The sequence below is a fragment of the Leucopleurus acutus genome (assembly GCF_964270905.1).
Source record: "Leucopleurus acutus genome assembly, chromosome: 20".
Classification (NCBI taxonomy): domain Eukaryota; kingdom Metazoa; phylum Chordata; class Mammalia; order Artiodactyla; family Delphinidae; genus Leucopleurus; species Leucopleurus acutus.
In genome coordinates, this window is record NC_139162.1 from 41,283,404 (window position 1) to 41,308,130 (window position 24,727).

At 36.6% G+C, this 24,727-nt stretch overlaps 1 protein-coding gene across 2 annotated transcripts in view; it reads left to right on the top strand.

The window, feature by feature from the left end:
• The window catches only part of DPY19L3 (dpy-19 like C-mannosyltransferase 3), a 73,724-nt gene that overhangs the window by 26,681 nt on the left and 22,316 nt on the right, over positions 1-24,727 (top strand). For both annotated transcript variants that reach the window (XM_082863287.1, XM_082863288.1), the window contains exons 5-12: positions 5,484-5,605; positions 6,356-6,501; positions 8,446-8,569; positions 9,114-9,248; positions 19,191-19,322; positions 20,684-20,785; positions 23,267-23,340; positions 23,504-23,662. In XM_082863287.1, coding sequence (XP_082719413.1) covers positions 5,484-5,605; positions 6,356-6,501; positions 8,446-8,569; positions 9,114-9,248; positions 19,191-19,322; positions 20,684-20,785; positions 23,267-23,340; positions 23,504-23,662 — 994 coding nt within the window. The remainder of the gene's footprint in view (positions 1-5,483; positions 5,606-6,355; positions 6,502-8,445; positions 8,570-9,113; positions 9,249-19,190; positions 19,323-20,683; positions 20,786-23,266; positions 23,341-23,503; positions 23,663-24,727) is intronic.

Consider the following 24,727-nt stretch of genomic DNA (forward strand, 5'->3'; position numbering starts at 1 on the left):
TATCAAAAAAGGCAGGATAAGTGTTGATTTTTCCCCCATACAGTTGATCCTCATTATTCATGGATTCTATATTTGCAAATTCACCTACTCTCTGAAACATACTTGTAACCCCAGAATCAATAGTCCTGGTGCTTTCACCGTCATTCACGGGCATGTGCACAGCAGTGAAAATTTTTAGTTGCTTCATTTGTGTGTTCCCAGCTGAGGTCAAATAAGGTGATGCAGTGCTTTCGTGTTTCAGCTCAGACTACAGAGTCCTTTTCACAATCTGTTTAGTGCCATGTGTTTTTTGCATTTTTGTGGTTTTCGTTGGTGATTTTCCTGTTAAAGTGGCCCACAAGCATAGTGCTGCAGTGCTGTCTAGTTTTCCTAAGTGCGAGAAGGCCATGGTGAAGGCATACAGAGAAAATAACGTGTGTTAGATGAGCTTTGTTCAGGTGTGAGTTAGAGTGCTGTCGGCCATGAGTTAAATGTTAATGAAACAACAATATATACTAAAGGTGTCTTTAGACAAAAACTCATATAAATCAAGGTCATGTGTTGATCAGTTGATGAAAATGCATGACCAGAAGCTTGTAGGAAAGTAACCCTGTATTTCCTCCTCATTCAGTATTGCTAATACAGTTTTCATTGCAATTTTATAGAACATAACTGTGGTGAGTAATGAGAATCAGCTGTACTTACAAGTTCTCAAAATTATGAGTTGCTTCTCTAGCATTCCCCAAAGCAGGGGTTCTTATTGAAGGGCAGTTGTGTCCCTGGGGGACATCTGGAATGTCCAGAGATGGTTTTGATTGTTACACTTTATGGGGGAGAGGGTGAGTGTGCTACTGGAATTTAGTGAGTAGAGGGCAGAGATGCTGCTAAACATCCTGTAGTGCTCAGGACAGTCCCCCCAACAAAGAAGTATCAGGACCAAAATGTCAAAATACTGGTAGTGTTGAAGTTGAAAACCTCTGCTCTAAAGGTGAATAATGAGTATTTTCTTTCTAATCACTATGAACTCAGTGGTTGATCTGTTTCAATTCATTTAGTTATTTGTTAAGATTATTCTTTTAGAAACTTTCAAACATATAAAAAGGTAGAGAAAATCCTCTAATGGATTTGCACTCAAGTATCACTCAATTACAGTGGTTACCAGTTTATGACCAATCTTGTTTCCTCTCTACCCCCATCCTCAACCTGGATAATTTTGGAATAACTCCAAGACATCATATTGCTTCATCTGTAAATATATCAGTATAATTTTCTAAAGAATGGCAATTCTCTTTTTTTTTTTTTTTGTGGTACGCAGGCCTCTCACTGCTGTGGCCTCTCCCGTTGCGGAGCACAGGCTCCGGACACGCAGGCTCAGCGGCCATGGCTTACGGGCCCAGCCGCTCCTCAGCATGTGGGATCCTCCCGGACTGGGGCACGAACCCGTGTCCCCTGCATTGGCAGGCGGACTCTCAATCACTGCGCCACCAGGGAAGCCCATCCCTTTTATAAACATAACCAAGTTGTCATTATCACAATTAAGAAATTACTTAATATCAAATATCTACTCAATATTCTCATTTTCCTCTTGTCTTACAGATTTTTAATGTAGTTTTGAAATCCAAATAAAGCTCATACATTGCAGTCTTTCGCTATGTCTTTGTTTCTTTTAAGCTATGGATTTCTCACCATCTTTTTTTTCTTGTAATTCTTCACTGGAAACACTGATTGCTTTGTCTGAGTTTTCCACTTTCTGGATTTTGGTGGAGCCCCAATGCTGCCATTCAGTGTTTCTCTGTTTGAATTTCCTCTTAATTGGCAGTTAGATCTAGAGGCTTGCTCAGATTTAGGTTCTGCTTTTTAGCAAGAATACTTCCTAGCTGGTGTTGTCCACTTCCACATCAGGGGGTGCACAATGTGCAGCTCATTCTTTTGGAGTTTAGACAGGGCCATCCATTATTAAGTTCTTAGTTAGCCTTTCACCTAGGTTTATCACCATTGATGATCATTACTTAAATCTGTTCATTACATAAGGACTATAGCATGGTGATATTCTGATTCTGTAATTCCTTCCATCATTATCAGATGGACTTCCTCTCTAAATAAAAACGTTTTCTCATCAACTATTTGGCAACCCAGAATGTCAGTTCCTAAAGGAAAGGTGGGATAAGTATTGATCCTTTCCCTTTGTTTTAGAATGGGTTACCTCTCTAGCATCCCCTAAAGGTTTGCTTTTTAAATATTATCATAAACACATGGATTTCTAACATATTTCATGCATTTCAATCTTTTGCATTATTCTTCTCATAACAAGTTGTCCAGTCTTTGGCCAGTGGGATGCCCTTCAAATCAGCTGCTGTCTTTTTTTGTTTTGGCTGCATTGGGTTTTTTGTTGCTGTGCGGGCTTTCTCTAGTTGTGGCAAGCTGGGGCTACTCTTCATTGTGGTGCACAGGCTTCTCATTGCGGTGGCTTGTCTCGTTGCGGAGCACGGGTTCTAGGCATGCAGGCTTCAGTAGTTGTGGCACACAGGCTCAGTAGTTGTGGCTTGTGGGCTCTAGAGCACAGGCTCAGTAGTTGTGGCACCTGGGCTTAGTTGCTCTGCGGCATGTGGGATCTTCCCGGACCAGGGCTTGAACCCTTCTCCTCTGCATTGGCAGGTGGATTCTTAACTACCAACTGCTGTCTTTTTGACATGACTCCAGTAGCCTTTGAAAACTCCTTTGGCATGACAAGATGTTTCAAGCCCATTTTGTGTATTTCCTACCCGTGACCTAGAATCAGCTGTTTCTCCAAGGAGCCCCAGTTCTCTTTAGTGGCTATTTAGAGACCACAGTCTGGGTACTAGAGGCACTTATTGCTACTAGTTTGGTCCTTATTTCCAGACCTTTAGTGAGCAGAGTAGGAAATGTGATTTTTTTTTCCTAAAAGAAAATATGAATAGAGCTATTTTTAGTTCAAAATTAGGATAACAAGGTTTTTACTTTTTTGACTTTATATTTGTATCTTGTTTTCTTTAAGTTGAAAATTTTGGCTTCTATGACATTATCACTTATTTGTTTTATGCTGCTATGTAGAATACTTTCAGTGTAGCAATGATAATATTGCTACTAACAGTATGATTGCCTGAAAACAGTTCAAGCTGTCTTTGTAATTCTTTTTGTCCTTAGGATGTAGCCTACTAGGAATTTACAGTCATATTCCTCTATTCCCAAGAACACTGGAAAGAGTTCTTTTTATGTGACCAAGCTACCAACTCAGTAGGTTTCTTTGTTTTATCTTGCTTTTGGTTTTCAGTGATTGCTTTGTTAAAAAATTTTATATATTTTTTATACTTATTAAAAAAATGTTTACATGGTTCCAAAGTCAAAACTATAAAACAGAGAGCATTCAGGGAAGTCCACCTCCATCCCTGTCACCTCCACCCTGTTTCTTTCCTCACTCTTTAGGTAACTATTTGTATTAGTTTTTGGTTTATTCTTCTACCGTTAGTATTTTCAATATAAGCAAATACTTTATATATTCATATTTTCCCTTTTATTACAGAAAAAAACCCTGCTTACTGTATACACTGTCCTCTATTTTGCTTTTTTCACTTGACTGAAATCTTGATCACTCTATAGTAGAGTATCATGATATTCCTTATTTATTTACTTACTTATTTTCTTGCAGTTGCATAGTACTCCTTGGTGTGGGTAACCATAACTTTATTCAGGTAGCCTTCTTGTCTTTGTCTACTCGGGCTGCCATAACAAACTAACATTGACTGGGTGGCTTAAAAAAGCAGAAATTTATTTTCTCACAGTTCCAAAGGCTGGAAATCTAAGATCAGGGTACCAGCACAGCTGGGTTCTAATGAGGACTCTCTTGGCTTGTTGCTGGCCACCTCTCTTTGCATCCTCACATGGAAGACAGAGACAGAGAGCAAACTCTCCAGTGTCTCTTCTGATAAGAGCACTGATCCCATTATGAGGGTCCCCCTCTTATAACCTTTGTCTCTACCTAATTACCTCCCAAAGGCTCATCTTCAATACCACCACATTGGAGGGGGACAGCCTTAGGGCTTCAACATAGGGGGCCATATAAAGTCTCAGTCCATAACACTCCTGTATTAGTCTAGTAGGACTGCCATAACAAAATAACACAGAGTGGGTAGCTTAAACAGAACAAATTTATTTTCTTTCAGTTCTGGAGGCCAGAAGTCTACGATCAAGGTACTGTCGGGGTTGGTTTCTGGTGAAGCCTCTTTCTGGCTTGTAGATGGCCACCTTCTTGCCATGTCCTTACAAGGCCTTTCTGCTGTGTGTGTGCATAGAGGGAGGGAGAGAGCCTCTCTTGTTGGTTCCTCTTCTTATAAGGACACCAAGTCCTATCTGATTAAGGCCCCACCCTATGACCTCACTTAACCTTTTTACCTCCTTGTAGACCCTATCCAAATACAGACACATTGGGGTTAGGGCTTCAACATAGGAATTTGGGGGGACACATTTCATTCCAAAACACCTCCTGTTGATGGACTTCGGCATTGTTTCTGATCTTTTGCTTTTACAGATGGCACTGCAGGAATGACCTTGTACCTATGTCATTTTGTCTTTTTGCCAGTCTGTCTTTGGAATCTGTTCCTAGACATGGGCTTCCTGGATCAAAGAGTAAATGCACATGTAATTTTGCTAGGTGTTGCCAAATTGTCTTCCATAGGGATTATACCATTTTGCATTCCCAACTACAGTGTATGAAAGAGCCTTACAGCCTCACTAACAGAGTATATTGTCAAACTTCTTGATTTTTTCCAAGCTGCTAGGTGAGAAACGATATCTTAGTGTAGTTTTAATTTGCTATTCTAGTAGGAGTGAGGTTGAGCATCTTTTCAGATGTGTAAGGACTGTGTGCATGTTTTCTTCTGTGAACTGTTCATACCTTCTGTTAATTAGTTGGCTTGGTTACAGTAGCAAATGACCTCAATATAACAATGGAATTCTATAACAACAGATTTATTTCTCACTCTCATTATCCAGCCCCTATGTGGAACATACTGTTACCACTGCAGAGGGAAAGGGCAAGATTGCTGGTGGAAGCATGCGTTGTCTCTTAAAGATTCTGCTCAGATGTGACCTGTGTCACATCCACTCACCTGCCATTGGTCAGAGCAAGTCAAATGGCCAAACCCATCCCTGGGGGTGGGAGGGAGGCTTCATATACTCTCCCAAAGGAGGTACTACAGGTCTCATGGCAGGAAGGCAGAGCAGGGAAATATAAAATCCTCTTGCCCAAATTTCTGTAGAAGAATCATACGGTTCTTCTATTACATCACAGAAGTTATAATTTACCTATGTTTGTGTAAACATTTAAATAATGTCCATCTATTATATGGTATGCTTTTCATGGTAGGACTATTATATCCGCAACACCTAGCACATTCTCTGGCATATACTAAAGAATCTATGAATAGTTTTGAATGAATAATTTAATTATAATTATCTTTTACTGAATTTTCAAATATCAATCTTAGGTTTTCATGGCTTAATATATGATAACAAAACCGAATCTATGAGGACAATTAACCTCCTTCAACGAATGAATATTTACCAAGAGGTTTTTCTCAGTATTTTATATAGAGTTCTACCCATACAGGTATGTTGTGTTCTGTGACATTGAATTTAATATTAGATGAAAGTCAAAGTCTGACATTTTAAGTTGAATGTTTCACATATGTTTTTCTGATCTTCAACTGGCTTGGTATAAAAACAGTAGTATCCTAATTTTCTCCATACATATTGTGAATTTTGCTTTTTATTTATATTTTATAAGATATTTTTACATATAGATGCTTCCAGGCTTAAAGTATGCAGTCTAGAAGCTGATAAATATTTTCATTTGGAAACATGTGATCACTCCTCATTTATCTTTGAAATAAAAAAACAACAACCTGGAGAGTTAGCAAATCACAGTGACCACTTCTCATGTGAATAAGGTAATACTGGATGAAGTTAGCTGTAAAACTCGTCTAAAGAATGAAACTAGGGACTTCCCTGGTGGTCCAGTGGTGAGGACTCCGCGCTCCCAATGCAGGGGGCCTGGGTTTGATCCCTGGTCAGGGTACTAGATCCCACGTGCCGCAACTAAGACCCAGGGCAGCCAAATAAATAAATAAATACTTAAAAAAAAAAAATGAAGCCAGAATCCTCAAGGACTTCCTTTTCTGCGTTTGTATTGAGAAGAAAGGCTGCTAGCACACTTTTACACAGGAAGGAGTGATGTACGCTTATTTCTTGGAATTAATACCAAGCTTCTGAATATTAAATTTCCACTGTCATATTTTGTAAATGGCAATGAGAAGGAGTAGGGCTTCTTTAACAGACGTTTTTTATCATTCCCTTACAGAAATATATAGAGCCAGTTTATTTTTATATTTACACCTTATTTGGACTCCAAGCAATTTATGTCACAGCTCTTTACATAACCAGCTGGCTCCTGAGTGGTACGTGGCTGTCAGGACTCTTAGCAGCTTTCTGGTATGTCACAAATAGGTGAGTTGGAATCAGTATTCCCTTCTCCCTTTCTAAGGTATAAGTTAAAATGAAGTTACTTCATTTCCAGTTTAAAGAAGGTTGTTCTGCCACATTTTGTGTGGAGTATTTTCTCTTTGGGTTACCTAGTGGAGGTTTTCTTATTTAGTAAGGTAGAAAGTCCTACTTTTATATGTATATCTACAGCTGAGGAACAAAACACTGAATTGTAAGTCAAGAGAATCATCTATAATAATCCCAATTCTATTACCAACTTGCTGTGTGATCAGTATTTCTCCAGCCACAAATCTCATGTCTTAAAAGGTTTATTAATATCTTTATTATCAACCTCAGTAAGATTGTATGCAGCTCATAATTAACAAAGTATAAAGCACTGTACAAGCGTAAGGAAGTTCTTACATTATTTAATTAATATCTATTAATTTCCAAACCCTGGAGCATTATGAAATAGCATTTTTAAAAAACATATTCGAGATAAATCGAATTATTGCCTGACCTATTAAAAGCAACACCAATAGTCAGTAGCAATCTTAAAACTTGAACATGAATTCTGATGTTGATTTTATGTTGTAATCCTCAACAAATTACTTTTTATTATAACCTTACTGAGTGCTTACTATATGCCAAGCACTTTACATCATACTTTATATGTATGATTTTAACAACCCTGTAGAGTGGGTACTATTATTATTACTATTTTGTTTTATTTTATTTTGTGTGTGTGTGTGTGGTATGCGGGCCTCTCACTGTTGTGGCCTCTTCCGTTGCGGAGCACAGGCTCCGGACGCGCAGGCTCAGCGGCCATGGCTCACGGGCCTAGCCGCTCCGCGGCATGTGGGATTCTCCCAGACCTGGGCACGAACCCGTGTCCCCTGCATCGGCAGGCGGACTCTCAACCACTTGCGCCACCAGGGAAGCCCATTATTACTATTTTAGAAGTGAGGTAATTGAAGCTTAAAAGGTTGTTTTATACATATACATTATATGTATAAATATATAAAAAGGTTATGTGTGCATATGTGTATATATATATATATGAGAATATATAGGCATATATATTTATATATAGATAAAGGCATACACACACACACACACACACACACATGCACACATGGAGCTAAGTCTTGGTCAGAATTCAAATGCAGAGTGTGAGACCACTATGTTATGCTGCCTCTTAACATTTTATTTATTTTTTATTTATTTATTTATTTTTTGCGGTACGCGGGCCTCTCACTGTTGCGGCCTCTCCCGTTGCGGAGCACAGGCTCTGGACGCGCAGGCTCAGTGGCCATGGCTCACGGGCCCAGCCGCTCCGCGGCATGTGGGATCTTCCCAGACCGGGGCACGAACCCACGTCCGCTGCATCAGCAGGCGGACTCTCAACCACTGTGCCACCAGGGAAGTCTGCTCTTAACATTTTAATCTAACATATTATTCCTGCTAAGAGTAAATGAAAGTCTGTAATTCAGCTATACTTCAACAAAAAATAAATTTAAAAAAGAATAAATTAAAGTCAAATTTATTGTTTCTATTAAAAGTAAATAAAGACATTTATTGGATTCCTAGTATGTATAGGGATCGTTCTTGGTACTAGGTGTACAAAGTTGAAAACTTAACTACACTTGCCCTCTGGGGGTTCACATTTTAGGGGAGTCAAGGAGCTTTTAAAAGTTATTAATCAATGACAAAATTAAGACTCAAGTATAAAGCACTACCAGTTCTACCCCAGTTCTACCACTGCATACCTGTGGACAGGTTAGTTAAATTTTCTCAATGCCAGTTTTATGTTGCAGGCGTGATGATGATGATGATAAAGGCAAATTATTGAGAACCAAGAACCAAAATCTAAATATACTTAACATAATATGTCTTTCACTTTAGGAAATCTTTGAGGTAATGATAGTAAAAATTACTACTTTGGTCCTTTGTGTTTTCCTTGTGCAGAATAGATACCACAAGGGTTGAGTTTACCATCCCACTGAGAGAGAATTGGGCGCTGCCATTCTTTGCAATTCAGATAGCAGCAATTACATATTTCCTGAGACCAAACTTACAGCCCCTTTCTCAAGTAAGTTTTTATAATACTTTGTATATATTTTTAGTTCTCCAATTTTATCTTAGAAGCTTCAGAAAATGTGATGTTCATAGTGTCCAAGTGCATGTTAATAGTTCTTATTCCATGACCAATTTTTTAACTTGAGTTAAATTAAGTTTTCTTTTTCTAAACCTGTTCCTACTTTGCAAAGAAAATGTTTTCATTTTTGATATTAAAAATGTACTCTACATTATCTGCCCTTAAACAGTTACGGCAAACCCACACAAAATTTCTGCAGAACTGTCAGAATTTTTAAGCCATTGCTCTTGAAATGTGGTTTGGTGCATTATTGCCTCCATGATAATATGGAGTACACATACCATATGTGAATATTTATATGCAGAGTGTCACGTTAGGCTATTTGGAACTTAAATAACAAATGCAAGAGTTTTCAGAGCAACAGTGCATAGTTTTTCTGTTTGGTTTATAGAGATACTGGCTGCTCTTGAGAACACTTGTCTGAGAGGCTTTTTATTACTAGAGACATATAAACTATACAAAGATTTTCTTTTTACAGAGGCTGACACTTCTTGCCATTTTCATATCAACTTTTCTCTTTAGTCTAACATGGCAATTTAATCAATTTATGATGCTGATGCAAGCATTAGTGCTGTTCATACTGGACTCCTTGGACATGCTGCCAGCAGTGAAGGTAAGGTTTGCTCTCTTTTCTCAGTTGAGATGGTTGTTGTTTAATGTTTTATATGATAGAATGAGCTCAAAATATGCACATGCTTAATGATAAAGTTGAAGCTGCTTCTTAGCTATAATGTAAATATGCTGTAGTCAGTTGAAGCTGAGTAATTTATGCAGCCTAGTTTGACCATCTTAATTTTTATTCTGCTTATTTTACATTAAAAGATGGATTTATTTCGGGACTTCCCTGGCAGGCCAGTGGTTAAGACTCCACACTTCCACTGCAGGGGGCACAGGTTCGATCCCTGGTCGGGGAACAAAGATCCCACATGTGGCGTGACCTTAAAAAAATGATGGATTTATTTGGAGCACAAATGTCTAAATCAGTTGTCCTTTATAGAGTTGACTTAAATTTTAAAATATAAGATAGCTATTTTAAAATGTATTACTGTGTATTGTCCCACCTTTTTTTCCCCAAGGAAATCAATGGGTGTATAACAGCTTTTCTGTGGTACTTTGTAAAATTTTCATAGTAACATTTACCAGTACGGGCTGTGAATCCCTATTGATTGGTCAGAGGTCACATATGAAATAAGGAAATTATAAAGGAAACCATTGTTTGTCTCCCAGTGTGTGCTGCTGTCATTTAACTGTATGGTTTTTTTCATGTGCAGAAATATGTTTTAATGTGTTGTATATGTTTTTAAGTTGCTCATAGTTACTATTCCAAAGTAACAGTAACTTAAATATTTTCCAAGTATAAAATATTATCACCAGATCTAAGGCAGCAATATAATCTAATAGAGAAGAGTTGTACTCACATATTCCATGTCAAAAGAGATGCAACAATCTTTGGAAACTGACTGAATCTGAATTAGGAAACATTAAAGTCAACCAACACACATATATTATCTATCTACTGAGTCATAGTAATAGGATAGGCACTATAGAAAATTCCAACCTGTATAAGACATTGTCCCATCCACAGGGAGTTTGCCATCTAGCTTGGGAAATAAAGATGTCTATACAATTAGAGAGATGTCTGTATATCTATAGATGTCAATTTGTAGTAACAGTAAGTGCCAGAAGTCTAGAAGAGGAGACTTCTTTTTCGGCTAGAAAGGTTTCACAGAAATGAGATTCTAGTGGACCAAAAATGAGGAGACTAGAATTTGGATGGAGTTTGAGAGGGGAAGATATGAAGGTAAAATACAGTAAAGAAAGCAGGTGGATAAATGGGAAAAGTATGTGAAAAAGAATGGATACTTCTATGGGTATAACTGAATCACTTTTCTGTATACCTGTAACTAACACATCATTAATCAGCTATACTCCAATATAAAATAAAAATTAAAACTATTTTTAATTAAAAAAAGAAAGCAGGTGGATAAGCCAAAGTTAAAATGTGTATATATGTGTATGGGTGTATAATATATGTGGGTGTATAATATATGTATGTGTGTGTATATATATATGGTATTAGATAATGATAATAGAGCCCACATGCCTCTAAAAGCTGCATGTACAAATGAAGCTGAGTCTGTTGCTGTCTGTTTATATTTGCTTTCCTGTTTTGTAAACTCTTTATGCTTTGTTCATGGAGACTTGCAAGCTAAGGGGAAGAGGTGCCTAGATACCTTTGTATTTCTTCTTGTCATACACTCTTAGGCCAGTTAGTCTCTTCATATCTGATATCACTTTTCCCCCCTTTCTAACAAGTATGTTCAAAATTTTACATTTTAACATAAAAATTGTACATTTTAACATACATTTTACATTTTAACATAAAAATGTAACATTGTACATTTAACATTTTAACATACATTTTAACATAAAAATTGTACATTTTAACATAAAAAATTAATTAATAAATGAACATTTTGTACATTTTACATTGTACATTTTAACATAAAAAATTAATTAATAAATGAAAGAAGAAATAAATAAATAATATTGAGCCATTTTGAAAATACATATATAAAACTTTTTTCCTAGTATATAATTTTTCTGTAGTGTATTTTCACAGTAGGTATCAAAAGCCTAAGAAAACATGTATGTCTTTTCACCAAATTTTGACCTCTTGAAATTTATCCTAAGGAAATAATCAAACATGTTTATTTTAGCTGGACTGTAATAAGAAAAGTCTGGAAATGACCTAAGTCAATAGCAATAGGGTATTGTTAAACAAACATGTCTTAACTATGTAACACAGTGTTAGTTATATATAACCATTAGTTTTCCTTCTCCCTTTTTTAAAAATAAAACATATGTATAGAGAGAGGAAAGTTTCCAGAAATATATGCATTAAAGTATTAGCAGTCAGCTATGTGATTGATGCTCTTATTTTCTTTTTGTTCTTTACATCTCTTGAATATTTCTGTAATGAACATCTGTTTCTTTTTCTTTTTTAAAAAATTGGAAAACAGAATAAAAGGTACTATTTTGGCACACACAAAAAACTAAAGAATAATACAGCTAATTTATTTCATATTCAGTTCTAAGCTTCGTTGAACTTTTATATTTGAAACTCTGTTGGCGTTAGAAGTAGTTAAAACTATCAGAATTAAAGGAGGAACAGTATTATAATGAAAGGATCCTGGGTTATTATACCAAGTTGCTACTATCAACTCTGAAGATAACTAGCTCTTTAAACTTTGTCAAGCAATATAACTTCTTGGAGCCTTAGTTTCTTCATAAATTGGAATCACTGATCTCTAATCATATTGAATGGGAAAGAGTCAGAATAATTGATATAGAAAAAAGTAATACAAATTCAGAGCCTGATGTGACAAGAAGCAATATCTTTTTCAGTACACGTCATCTTCTTTTCATGGATGATGGAAAATCTCTTACCATCAAAAGATCAAGTTTTCAGTGAGAAATGTGTACAGGGTTTTAAAATATAAAACAGAACAGTAAATGTTATTACTAAGCATATAATTCTGTTCGATTAAAGACTAAGAATGTGGAGACTACCTGTTGTGAAAACAAAACACATTAGTGATCAATGCCTAAGCGGCAATTTTAAAGTACTCCGTATGGTTCCAGACAAAATGAAGGAAACGCACTTCTTATTCTTCCTACTAAGTACAATTAAAAGCCCTAGACAACATGTAAAAAACAAATATAAGAAAATTTTGAGAGGTGGAGAAAAGAAAGTAGACTACACCTAGAGACCTCGAAACCAGAGGAAGAATATGGCAGTGAGTTCACTGGGTTTTCTTTTTGCTGCATATATCTCAGACTAGGTACTGGAAAAGTCAGCAATCAGGAGAAACCAATGGACTCAAACCAAAAAAGCCCCAAGAAAAGCCAAAAGGACAAGAAAGGGTGAAGCATGAATGCCACGTGGAGAACCTTCAACTTATTGGTAATGAGAGAGCCCTCCCCATCCCTGCCGGGATGGTGTCAACAGAGAGCCTAAACTTTCATCTTCACCCAGCAGTAATGAGACACCCCTTTCTTCTGCCCCTCAAAAGTCAGTGGAGGTCAAATGTCCAGGTCACCCTGGACATCCAAACCCATCTGGAAATAATGAGGCAGTGTCCTTCTTTCCTCAGTGGCATGACGCTGGCATGGTGTGAGAGGAGGTCTGCTGACGCAGAAGATTTACATAAGATTCAGAGTTCCATAACATAATACAATACAATTGAAGATCATTTGTTAAACTAAGAACCAGGAAAATCTCTTGAATGAACCATCAGCAGGTGCCAAAACCAAGGCACACAAAAGTTGAATTACCTGACAAGGAATTTAAAGCAGCTATCATAAAAAAAAATTCTCATTGAGCAATTACAAACACACTTAAAACAAATGAAAAATAGGAACTCTTAACAGAGATTTAGAAGATAAAAAGAAGAAGCAAATGGAAATTTAAAACTGAAAAATTCCAATAATGAAAATAAAAGCCTCAATAGATGGGCTTCCCTGGTGGCACAGTGGTTAAGAATCCGCCTGCCAATGCAGGGGACATGGGTTCAATCCCTGGTCCAGGAAGATCCCACATGCTGCGGAGCAGCTAAGCCTGTGTACCACAACTACTGAGCCTGCGCTCTAGAGCCCGCGAGCCACAACTACTGAAGCCCACATGCCTAGAGCCCGTGCTCCACAACAAGAAAAGCCATTGCAGTGAGAAGCCCACAGACTGCAGTGAAGAGTAGCCCCCGCTTGCCTCAATTAGAGAAAGCCCGCACACAGCAACGAAGACCCAATTCAGCCAAAAAAATAAACAAATTAATTAAATAAATTTTTTAAAACCCAAAAACTCAGTAGATGGACTCAACAGTAGACTGGAATGGTCAGAGGAAAGAATCAGTGAACTTGAAGACAGGACAATTTAGAAATGAACTAATTTGAACAAGAAAATAGACTGGAAAAAAATGAACAGAGCTTCAGAGACCTATGGGACCGTAACAAGAAGTCTAATTCGTATAATCAGAACCCCAAAAGGAGAGAAAGAGAGTGAGGCTGGAAAAAGTATTTGAAAAAAATACTTTTTGAAGGAATGTCAAAAACTTCCCAAATTTGTCAAAACCTACAGAATCAAGAAGCTGAGCTAATGTCAAATAGGGTAAACCCAAATAAACCAATGCCAAGATACATCATAATCAAACTTCTGGAGAAAAAGATAAAGAAAAAAATCTTGAAAGCAGTCAGAGAAAAGTGATACCTATAGGGGAAAACCAGTTTGAACGACAGTCGGTTTCTCATCAGAAACCATGGTGCTGAAAGAATAGAATAGTCAACCCAGAATTCTATAGCCAGCAAAAATATCTTTCAGGAAAGAAAGGGAAAGCAAAACATTCTCAGATGAAGGAAAACTAACAGAATTTGTTACCTATGGACCTATTGTTAAAAAAAAAAATGGCTAAATGAAGTTCTTGAAATAGAAGGAAATGATAAAAGAAGAAATGTTGGGACATCAGGAAGAGAGAAAAGGCAATTAAAAGTAAAAATATGAATAAATATAATAAACTTCCTCACTCATCTTGAGTGTTCTAAATTATGTTTGATAGCCGAAGCAAAAATAATAATATGGTCTTATGGTTCTCAATGTATGTAGAGGAAATATTTATGACAGTTGTAAATGAGAAAAGTAAAGGGACTTAAATTGAGGTAAAATTTCTACACTTGATTCAAACTGGTAAAATGTCCACACTAGTAGACTGTAATAAGTTATGAATGTATAATGTAATAACCCAGAACAACCACTAAAAATCTGTGCACAGAGATACATTCAAAAATACTATAAATAAGTAAAAATGGAATTCTAAGAATATTCAAGTTACCCACAGGAAGGCAGAAAAGAAAACAGAAATGGAAAACGGAGTGAACAAACAGCAAATGATAAAATGGCAGATTTAAGACCTATCATATCAATAATAACACATATATACAATAGAATATTACTCAGCCATAAAAAGAAACGAAATTGAGTTATTTGTAATGAGCTGGATGGACCTAAAAAGTCTGTCATACAGAGTGAAGTAAGTCAGAAAGAGAAAAACAAATACCATATGCTAACACATATATACAGAATCTAAAAAAAAAAAAATGGTTCTCAAGAACCTAGGGGCAGGACAGGAATAAAGACGCAGACATAGAGAATGGACTTGAGGACACGGGGTGGGGGAAGGGTAAGCTGGGACGAAGTAAGAGAGTGGCAATGACATATACACTACCAAATGTAAAATAGATAGCTAGTGGGAAGCAGCTGCATGGCACAGGGAGATCAGCTCAGTGCTTTGTGACCACCTAGAGGGGTGGGATAAGTAGGGTGGGAGGGAGATGCAAGAAAGAGGGAGGGGATATGTGGATATATGTATGCACATAGCTGATTCACTTTGTTATACAGCAGAAACTAACACAACGCTGTAAAGCAATTATACTCCAATAAAGACGTTAAAAAAATTACATTAAAGGTAAATGATCTAAATACAACTATTTAAAGACAGAGATGGGTTAGAATAGATTAAAAAAGCACAACCCAATTGTTTTCTACAAGGAACTCACTTCAAACAAACAGTATAGGGCTTCCCTGGTGGCGCAGTGGTTGAGAGTCTGCCTGCCGATGCAGGCGACATGGGTTCGTGGCCCGGTCCGGGAAGATCCCACATGCCACGGAGCGGCTGGGCCCGTGAGCCATGGCCACTGAGCCTGCGCATCCAGAGCCTGTGCTCCGCAACGGGAGAGGCCACAACAGTGAGAGGCCCGCGTACCAAAGAAAAAAAAAACAAACAGTATAGATAGATTGAAAATAAAAGGGTAGGAAAAGACACACCATGCAAATATTAATCAAAAGAAAGTAGGAGTGGCTATATTAATATCAGGTAATGTAGGCATGAGAGCAAAGAAAATTACCAGAATAGTATATACTAATAAAAGTATTAATCCACCAAGAAGACATAGCAATCCTAAATGCACATGTACTAACCAACAGTGCCACAGTATATGTGAAGCAAAAACTGACAGAACGGAAAGGAGAAACACAAACCCAAAAAGAGTTGAGGACTTCAGCACCCCTCTCTCTCAACAATTGAGAAACAGACAGAAATCGTTAAGGATATAGAACTCAACAACACCATCAACTAACAGGATCTAACCAACATTTATAGAACATTCCACCCAACAACAGCAGAATACCCAATGGATTGAACCAATGGATTCAAACTAGAAATCAACAAAAAGATAAGGAAATTTCCAATATTTGGAAACTAAGCAGCACACTTCTAAATAATCTATGGGTCGAAGAGGAAGGCTTGAGGAAACACTGAACTCAGTGACAACAAAAATGCAACATATCAAACCTTGTGTGGTGCAGCTAAAGCAGCACTAAGAGGGAAACATGTGCCACTACACACATTATAAAAGAGGAAAAATCTAAACCATAACCAAGCTCCCACCTTATGAAACTAGGAAAGGAAGAGCACAATAACCCCAACTCAAGCAGAAGGAAGAAAACAATAAAGAAAAGAACAAAAATCAGTGAAATTGAAAACATAAAAACAATAGAGAAAATTAGTGAAATAAAAAGCTAGTTCTTTCAAAAGATCAGTAAAACTACAGACCTTCATAATTCCCTTGGAGCATTAAACATTCAATGTTAGCACACTTTGATACCAAAGTTCTGATTCTCTGTGGCAGTACTTACATTCTAGCCAGTTAAGAACATAGACTCTAGAACCAACTGCCTCGATTTGAATGAGTTGATATGAGTCATTTATCATACTCCCTGATATTTTATGAATGTTAAAAAATGTTAACCATGTTTAATTATGAATGATAATGAAGAGCATGAGCATGCCATTGAAGAAAATTTTGATTATTCTATATAGGAAGAATGTATTATTGCTGCCTTGTTTCTAAACTCTGAACTAATAGAACCTGAGAAGGAACATCAAAAGTACCACTGGGGGAAAAAAAAAAAAAGTACCACTGATAATCCACAACTTTCTAGTATACAGTACTGCTCAGTATTACATTTCTGGCCAATCACCCACAGTGTTTCTCTTGAACCTAGGATATCATTACAGTTGACCCTTAAACAACATGAGTATCACTGCGTGGGTCCACTTATGTGCAGATTTTTTCAATAAATATATACAGTCCTCTGCAGCTGGTTGAATTCATGGATGCAGAAGGCTGACCATGGGACTTGAACATCCAAGGATTTTGTTAATCCACTGTGGGTCCTGAAACCAGTCCCCCACAGATACCAATGGATGACTGTACATTTATAAAACTGTGCAGTCTTGTAACACAGACTGCTCTTTTTTCTCTAAATATTCCTACTTGGTGTAAAAAAAGACTGCCAGCATCAAAAAACATCGTAATCCAAATAAAGACAAAAAAAGTTTTATTTTAAAAAAATGTATTCCTGAATGAGTCATTATGCTTAAAGAGTTCCTACAGATTTAATGAGGAAAATATTTACACCCCTATGGAAAAGGGAGCAAAAGATACAAATACTTCGTAGAAGGAAAAGCATCAAAAGGAATAAAATATGTAGGTATAAATTGAACAAAAGAAGTGCAGACTTATACCCAGAAAACTACAGAACACTGTTGAAAGTTTTAAAGACCTGCATAAATTGGAAAGATTTCCCATGTTCATGGATTGGAAGACTTTCTATTGTTAAGGTGGCAATACTCCCCAAGTGGATCTACAAATTGAACATGGTTCCTCTCAGAATCCCAGTTGCAGAAATCGACAAGCTGATCCTAAAATTCATATGGCAACTCAAAGGACCCAGAATAGCGAAAAAGATCATGAAAAAGAACAAAGTTGGAAGACTCACACTTATCAATTTCACAACTTAACTTCCAAGGTACAGTAATCAAGACAGTGTGATACAAGCAGAAGAATAGACATAAATCAATGGAATAGAATTGAGAGACCAGAAATAAACAGTCAACTGATTTTCAGCAAGGATGCCAAGATAATCATGGAGAAAGAGTAATCTTTTCAATAAATGGTGCTGTGATGGGACTTCCCTGGTGGCACAGTGATTAAGAATCCGCCTGCCAATGCAGGGGACAGGGGTTCAAGCCCTGCTTCAGGAAGATCCCACATACTGTGGAGCAGCTGAGCCCATGCACCACAACTACTCAGCCTGCGCTCTAGAGCCCACGAGCCACAACTACTGAGCCCACGTGCCACAACTACTGAAGCCCCCATGCCTAGAGCCTGTGCTCTGCAACGAGAAGCCACCGCAATGAGAAACCCACGCACCACAACAAAGAGTAGCCCCCGCTCACCGCAACTAGAGAAAGCCCGCGCTCAGCAGCGAAGACCCAATGCGACCAAAAATAAATAAATAAAAATTAAATTAAATTAAAATTTTTTTAAAAAAATTGGAAAACCCCATTTAAAAAAATGGTGCTGTGATAACTGGATATCTATATGCAAAAGAATGAAGTTGGACCCCTTCTTCTTACCATACACAATCATTAGCTCAAACTAGATCATAGACCTGATTTTACTAAAACTATGAAATGTTTAGAGGAAAAGATAGGAATAAATATTTATGACCTTGGAGTAGCCCAAGCCTTCTTTGATATAACACCCAAAGCACAAGTGACTAAAGAAAAATTAGATGAATTGGACTTCATCAAAGTTAAAAACTTTTGTACCTGGAAGGATACCATCAAGAAAGTGAAAAGATGGGCTTCCCTGATGGCGCAGTGGTTGAGAGTCCACCTGCCGATGCAGGGGACATGGGTTCATGCCCCGGTCTGGGAGGATCCCACATGCTGCGGAGCAGCTGGGCCTGTGAGCCATGGCCGCTGAGCCTGCGCGTCCGGAGCCTGTGCTCCGCAACGGGAGAGCCCACAACAGTGAGAGGCCCACGTACAGCAAAAAATAATAATAATAAAGTGAAGAGACAACTCGCAAAATATGAGACAATATTTGCAAATCATATATCTGAATAAGGATTTCCAGAATATATAAAGAATTCTTACAACTCTTTCAACGTTAAAATATGGACAAAAGATTAGATAGATATTTCTCCAAAGAAGATATATAAATGTTCAATAAGGACCTGAAAAGATGCTCATCATTAGTCATTAGGGAAGATTGGGAAATAATGGAGTACGGTAAAAATACTGATTGTTGGAATACAATAAAATACTATAGGCCATAACTGTAAAGGAATTTAGAAGAAAATTAAAGACTACAAACAGCATTTGCCTATTCCTAGAATATATTTATACCATTGTTTGCTTCCTCTACTTCATATATCCCTGTTCTTCTTAATGTTATAAAGTTTAAAATGTTCTGTAATTAAAAGGTAAATAAAGAGTTACTACCTTCCTTTCTTAGATTGTATTACTTGATGCTAGGTGTGTTCTCTGCATTATTTATAACTTGAGATGTATCCAACTAGTGACCAACCTGTCAGCATGTGGGAGTCTCTTGATAAAAATCTGTTTAACCATCTAATCCTTGGTTGTTGCAGGTGACATGGCTGTATGGTATACAGCTAACAGGTTTACTCCTTGTCTGCATTCTTCAGTTTTTTAATTCCATGATTCTCGGATCGTTGCTTATCAGTTTTAACCTTTCGGTGTTAATTGCAAGAAAACTTCAGGTAGGACTTTTTTTTGTCAAAGTAAACTTTTTTTTTTAATTGTGTGGTTGTTTAGACCTTGTTTTCATATAGTATACAAAGGAAAATTTATAACCAAATTCCCACTAAAAAGCAGTAGGGCCATTATTTGCTTTTTATGAAGTGCATGGTATAGCATTTGTTTTCAGGCTTTCTGATCTGCCATTCCTTTGTTTTGACGTTTATTATTTCTTAGAAAATTGGAATCTTAATTAAATTCAGGATTAGCCAGAGATACTTGTTTGACTGCCATTGGTTTAAAGTTGGAATAAAAGAGAAAAAAATGTTGACTTTTTTCATGTGTGAACTCAAAAGTGAGAAGAACATATTGCTTTGTGGAAATGTGTTTGTCACAGTCTTTAAAGTTGGTGGACACCTTGTTATTTGAAGTAGTAACACCACTCTTTCCCCCATCCTTCCATATCATATTATTGATTTTTAAGTGAGTTAAAATTAACTCTGTTTTGAGAATGTTGAGATTCCAAATAAATACCTTTAGAAAAAAATGGGACATTTCCTAGAATAACATGTTTCACATTGGCCTCATCTTTTGACTCTATTATATAATTAAAATCTCTTAAATTTACATAAAATTTAAGAGTTAGTTGTTTTTCCTTAATAATGTTGCAAAGCCTGTTTTCTATCTTATAAGCATATGAGAAACATTTCTCATAAGCACTTTTATATCAAGAAGCTGTTTTGTTTTCCATTTTGGGAAGAATAAATACATTTTGTTATTAGTCTTTTGAGTGAGAGCTACTATGGACAAATCTTCACAAAATTTTAAAAAACAGGCTTTTAGTTGACTATTAAAAACTGTACTTCTCATTTATCCTTTTAACCTTAATTATAAATAAACATCACTTATATTTGAACTGTTTAGATATTATATTTGATAATCCATAAAGTTATTTGAGGGTTATAAGAAAACTATTACGTATCAAAGAGCACAATTTACTTTTTTTATATAGGTCTTTTATTTAATGGGTTATAGTCTGTGATATATGAATCAGTGGATAAAAAGATGAATCAGTGGATCAAGTTCAGTCAGTATATGCTGAGTACCTTCTAAGTGGCCGACTCCATACTCTGGTTGAAGAGGTCTTTAAAAAAAAAAAAGGACTAGGACACATTTTCTCATCATATGGAGCTTATTATTAAGTGATTCATTTACTATTAGAAAAAGACAAATTTTAAGACAATGTAACCTCATGAAAATTAGGTTATATTTTCCCTATATGTTGTGTGACCCAATGTTTTAAATTCTTAAGTAATCTCATCTTAAATGTTTATGAAGTTATATTAAAATTAAAAAATTGAAACTCAACTCTTTTAATTTCTAGAAAAACCTGAAAACTGGAAGCTTCCTTAATAGGCTTGGGAAACTATTGTTACATTTATTTGTGGTTTTATGTTTGACACTTTTTCTCAACAACATTATTAAGGTAGGTTAATAAAATGACATATTTAATTTAGCATTACTAAAGAGTTACCAGTTTTACTTTAAACAGACTCAGTTTTACCTTTGTTTCAGTAACAGGATTATTTTCTTGATTTCTATTTGCTCTTAACATGTTCTACTTTGAACCCACCTTTTGAGTTATTAAACTTTTTAAAAACTCACCTTTAAAAGCATTAAACAAGTATTTCTCTAAATTAAAAGCTTCTACTTTTTAGAGCGTTTTCTGTACTATGGTACTAAAAATAAAAAAAGACATGATTTTTATTGGGGTAAGTTCATAAATAAACTGGGTTTACTGTCAGAACCACATTGATTAATTGAGATGATTTCGCCCCTCTGGGAAGGCTGGTCTCAGGACAGAAGACAGCTGCATGTACATGACAGACTCTTCTTCTGTAAGAGAATGGCAGTCTCTCTCCCTGTCTGTTGACTGTCAAAGAAAAAACAGACCCTTCACTCAGTCAGCCACATTAAACACCTCCACTCCAGGTCCTTATCACTATTTTCTTAAACTCCATATAGTTTACTACTTATCAAAAACTTATTTGAGGGACTTCCCTGGTGGCTCAGTGGTTAAGAATCCACCTGCCAATGCAGGGGACATGGGTTCGAGCCCTGATCCGGGAAGATCCCACACGCCGCGGAGGAACTAAGCTCATGCGCCACAACTACTGAGCTTGCGCTCTAGAGCCTACGAGCCACAACTACTGAACCAGAGAGCCACAACTACTGAGCCCGCATGCTGCAACTACTGAAATCCACATGCTTAGAGCCCATGCTCCGCAACAAGAGAAGCCACCGCAATGAGAAGCCTGCACACCGCAACAAAGAGTAGCCCCCACTCGCTGCAACTAGAGAAAGCCCACGTGCAGCAACAAAGACCCAATGCAGCCATAAATAAATAAAATTTATTAAAATAAAAAACAAAACATTTGAGCAGAACAATCAGCATTTCTGAAAGACTGGCTGAAAGATATGCAGTCCATCCATTTCACCACTCTACATGTTCAGTTACCTGTGCCTGGATTAAGCCAGGAGAGAGCTACTTGTCTGGACCACTGTTTTTTGACTCCCCAAAGAATAATGCCTACTGAATTGCACTTGATGTTCTGCCAGCTACCTACAATTGGAAGAATTTTAAAAAATAGTCTTTGAGACTATTTGCTGTTTTTACTGTACCCATGGGGAAAATTTCTCTTGAGTCTCAGTTTTAGGATTATAAGGATGTCTCTTGAGCAACTGGTTTGTTTTAATCTTATGACCCTGTGCGTAGCATAAATGCTTTTATTTCTCTCTTTGTATTTGCTACTAGAATGCATGAGCCCGGATTTGTGGCTCATATCTACTGAATATATTTTGTGTACTAACCTCAGTTCTGGATTAATCTTATTTTCTTTTCTATCGTCATTTTTCTTCTGATACAATTTCTTCACCCATTTATGTTATATGAATTTTTGTAAGCCATAAATTAAAAATAAAATAATGTGAATTAAAATTATACTCACTAATGATAAACACTGGCATTTGTCTCTTCACCCCTTGAGGGTTATTGCTGTGTCTTGAATTGTCTTTGAAAGAATGAGTCTTACATCAGTTGTATCTGCAGACAGAAAAACCCAAAGCAAAATAGGCTTTGTGGGCTTATGTTCCTATTGGAGGTTTCAGATCATGATATTATCGGTTTTCTGATTTTAAAAGTTGTACTCACTGGGCTTCAGCTGTCTCCCTCTCCCTGAAACCAAAGAACCTCATCTTTTATCTATTTTGCACGTTGAACTTATTATGCCTAGATTTTGTTTGCAAAAACGATTCTGCTAAAAAAAAAAAAATAGGAATGGAGGGTGTTTGAAAATCCCTGCTTTTGAATGAAATAATGCTATTTGCAGCAACATAGATGGATCTAGAGATTATCATACCAAGTGAAGTAAGTCAGAACAAGGAAGACAAACACCATATGATATCACTTATATGTGGAATCTAAAATATAATGCAAATGAACTTATTTACAAAACAGAACAGACACAGACATAGAAAACAAATTTAGGATTACCAAAGGGGAAAGGGGTTGGAGGAGGGATAAACTAGGAGTTTGGGATTAGCAGATACATACTACTATATATGAAATAGATAAACAAGTTCCTACTGTAAAGTACAGTGTACTGTATTCAATATAAACCATAATAGAAAAAATATATATGTATAACTGAATCACTTTACTGTACACCAGAAACTAACACAACATTGTAAATCAGCTATACTTAAATAAAAGAATTTTTTAATGAAAAAATCCCTGCCTTAGCATTTCTCAGTTCTAAGACCTATTGTAAACATTTACTAATTTTACACATACACACACATACAGTCCTATGAAATGGAGCGCTGAAAATGTGTATTCAATGGGAAATTATCAGAAAACCATGCATAAAGAACTGATAGCAATTTTTATTTTCTCCCTCCCCGATAGAAAATTCTTAACCTCAAGTCAGACGAACACATATTTAAATTTCTGAAGGCAAAATTTGGATTTGGAGCAACAAGGTATGACTGAATTTAAAGTCTGTGTTTGCTTTTTATATTAAATCAGCAGCGTCTTTAAAATGTAAGTTATCAGTTCTTAATTTCAGGCTTATTTTGAGGAAAAGTTGGAGGTTTACTTATCTTGTACTTGAATTTAATACTTTGCTTTCCCTTTGTTTCCTAGAGATTTTGATGCAAACCTGTATTTGTGTGAAGAAGCATTTGGCCTTCTGCCTTTTAATACATTTGAAAGGCTTTCAGATACTCTGCTTTTTTATGCTTATATATTTGTTCTGTCCATCACAGTGATTGCAGCATTAGCTGTTGCCTTCCGTAATCTCAGGTATGGCATATTTCAGAAATCTAATTCTATGCTTTAATGAACTTGTTCTGTGTTGCAGAAAAATTGCTAAATTGAAAATCAAAACATCAGATACAGAACAGAGTACAGTCATCTTAAAGGGGGAACGTACCCAAGTTAGCGTGGACTGTACTCTCAGTTGGTAAGGGTGGAGTAGTTCAGAGATAGGAAAAAGTAGTAGATGCCATGCACACAGGTCTGGGTTGAGGTCCTGGCTCGCATACTTGGGAACAATGTGATCTTTGAGCCAGTTACATAACCCTTCATTATTTCCATTTCCATTTCTGTAGAATGAGAGCACTAAGAGTACTTACTCTACAGGGTTTTGTGAGAAATAAATAAATGAAAATTACATAAAGTACTTAAAGTGCCTCATGCGTAGAGTATATTGTGTAGATTTCAGCTATCATTAGCAAGTGTTATTATTATTGACTTGTAGTCTCTCTGTTTTGTTCCCATTATTAATTTCCTGTGTTCTTCTACCTTTCTTTCTCCAGCTACCTTTTTTATTTCTCATGAACTGTCAAGAGTTAACCATTGTTTATTTGTTTTGTTGCGTCTTGTTTAAGGGCTTATAAAGTTGGAATGGACCATAATTATTAGCATCTACTAAAAGTCTTAAGTATTAGTTGACAGTGTTTTAAAACTTAGGATGTCTGCTAATCTACTTAAAAGAGAAAGTCAGGGAGTATGAAGAACACCTACATATCAACCTGATGGAGGTTTTTGCATTTACTATCCATGTTAAATTGAAACAAGATTAAGTGTAAGAAGTTAAAGCTACTGTCATTTGTGGAAAAGTAATGAAGCCCAGAAGGAAGCCCTTTTCCTGTGTAGCTACCTTGCCAATTAAGGTGCTGGTGAGCTGTGATTCGCAGCCACCGGAGAGCTGTGCTGGGAGAAAGTCATTACAATGAGCCCAGATCAGTTGAGGTGTTTTATGATTATTAAGAATGAAGCAACATTGAACCATGAAGCTATTTCACTGACTATAAACTATTTTAGTATCTTTCAGAAGTGTTCTTTTTATACCGAGTCCAAGATAAA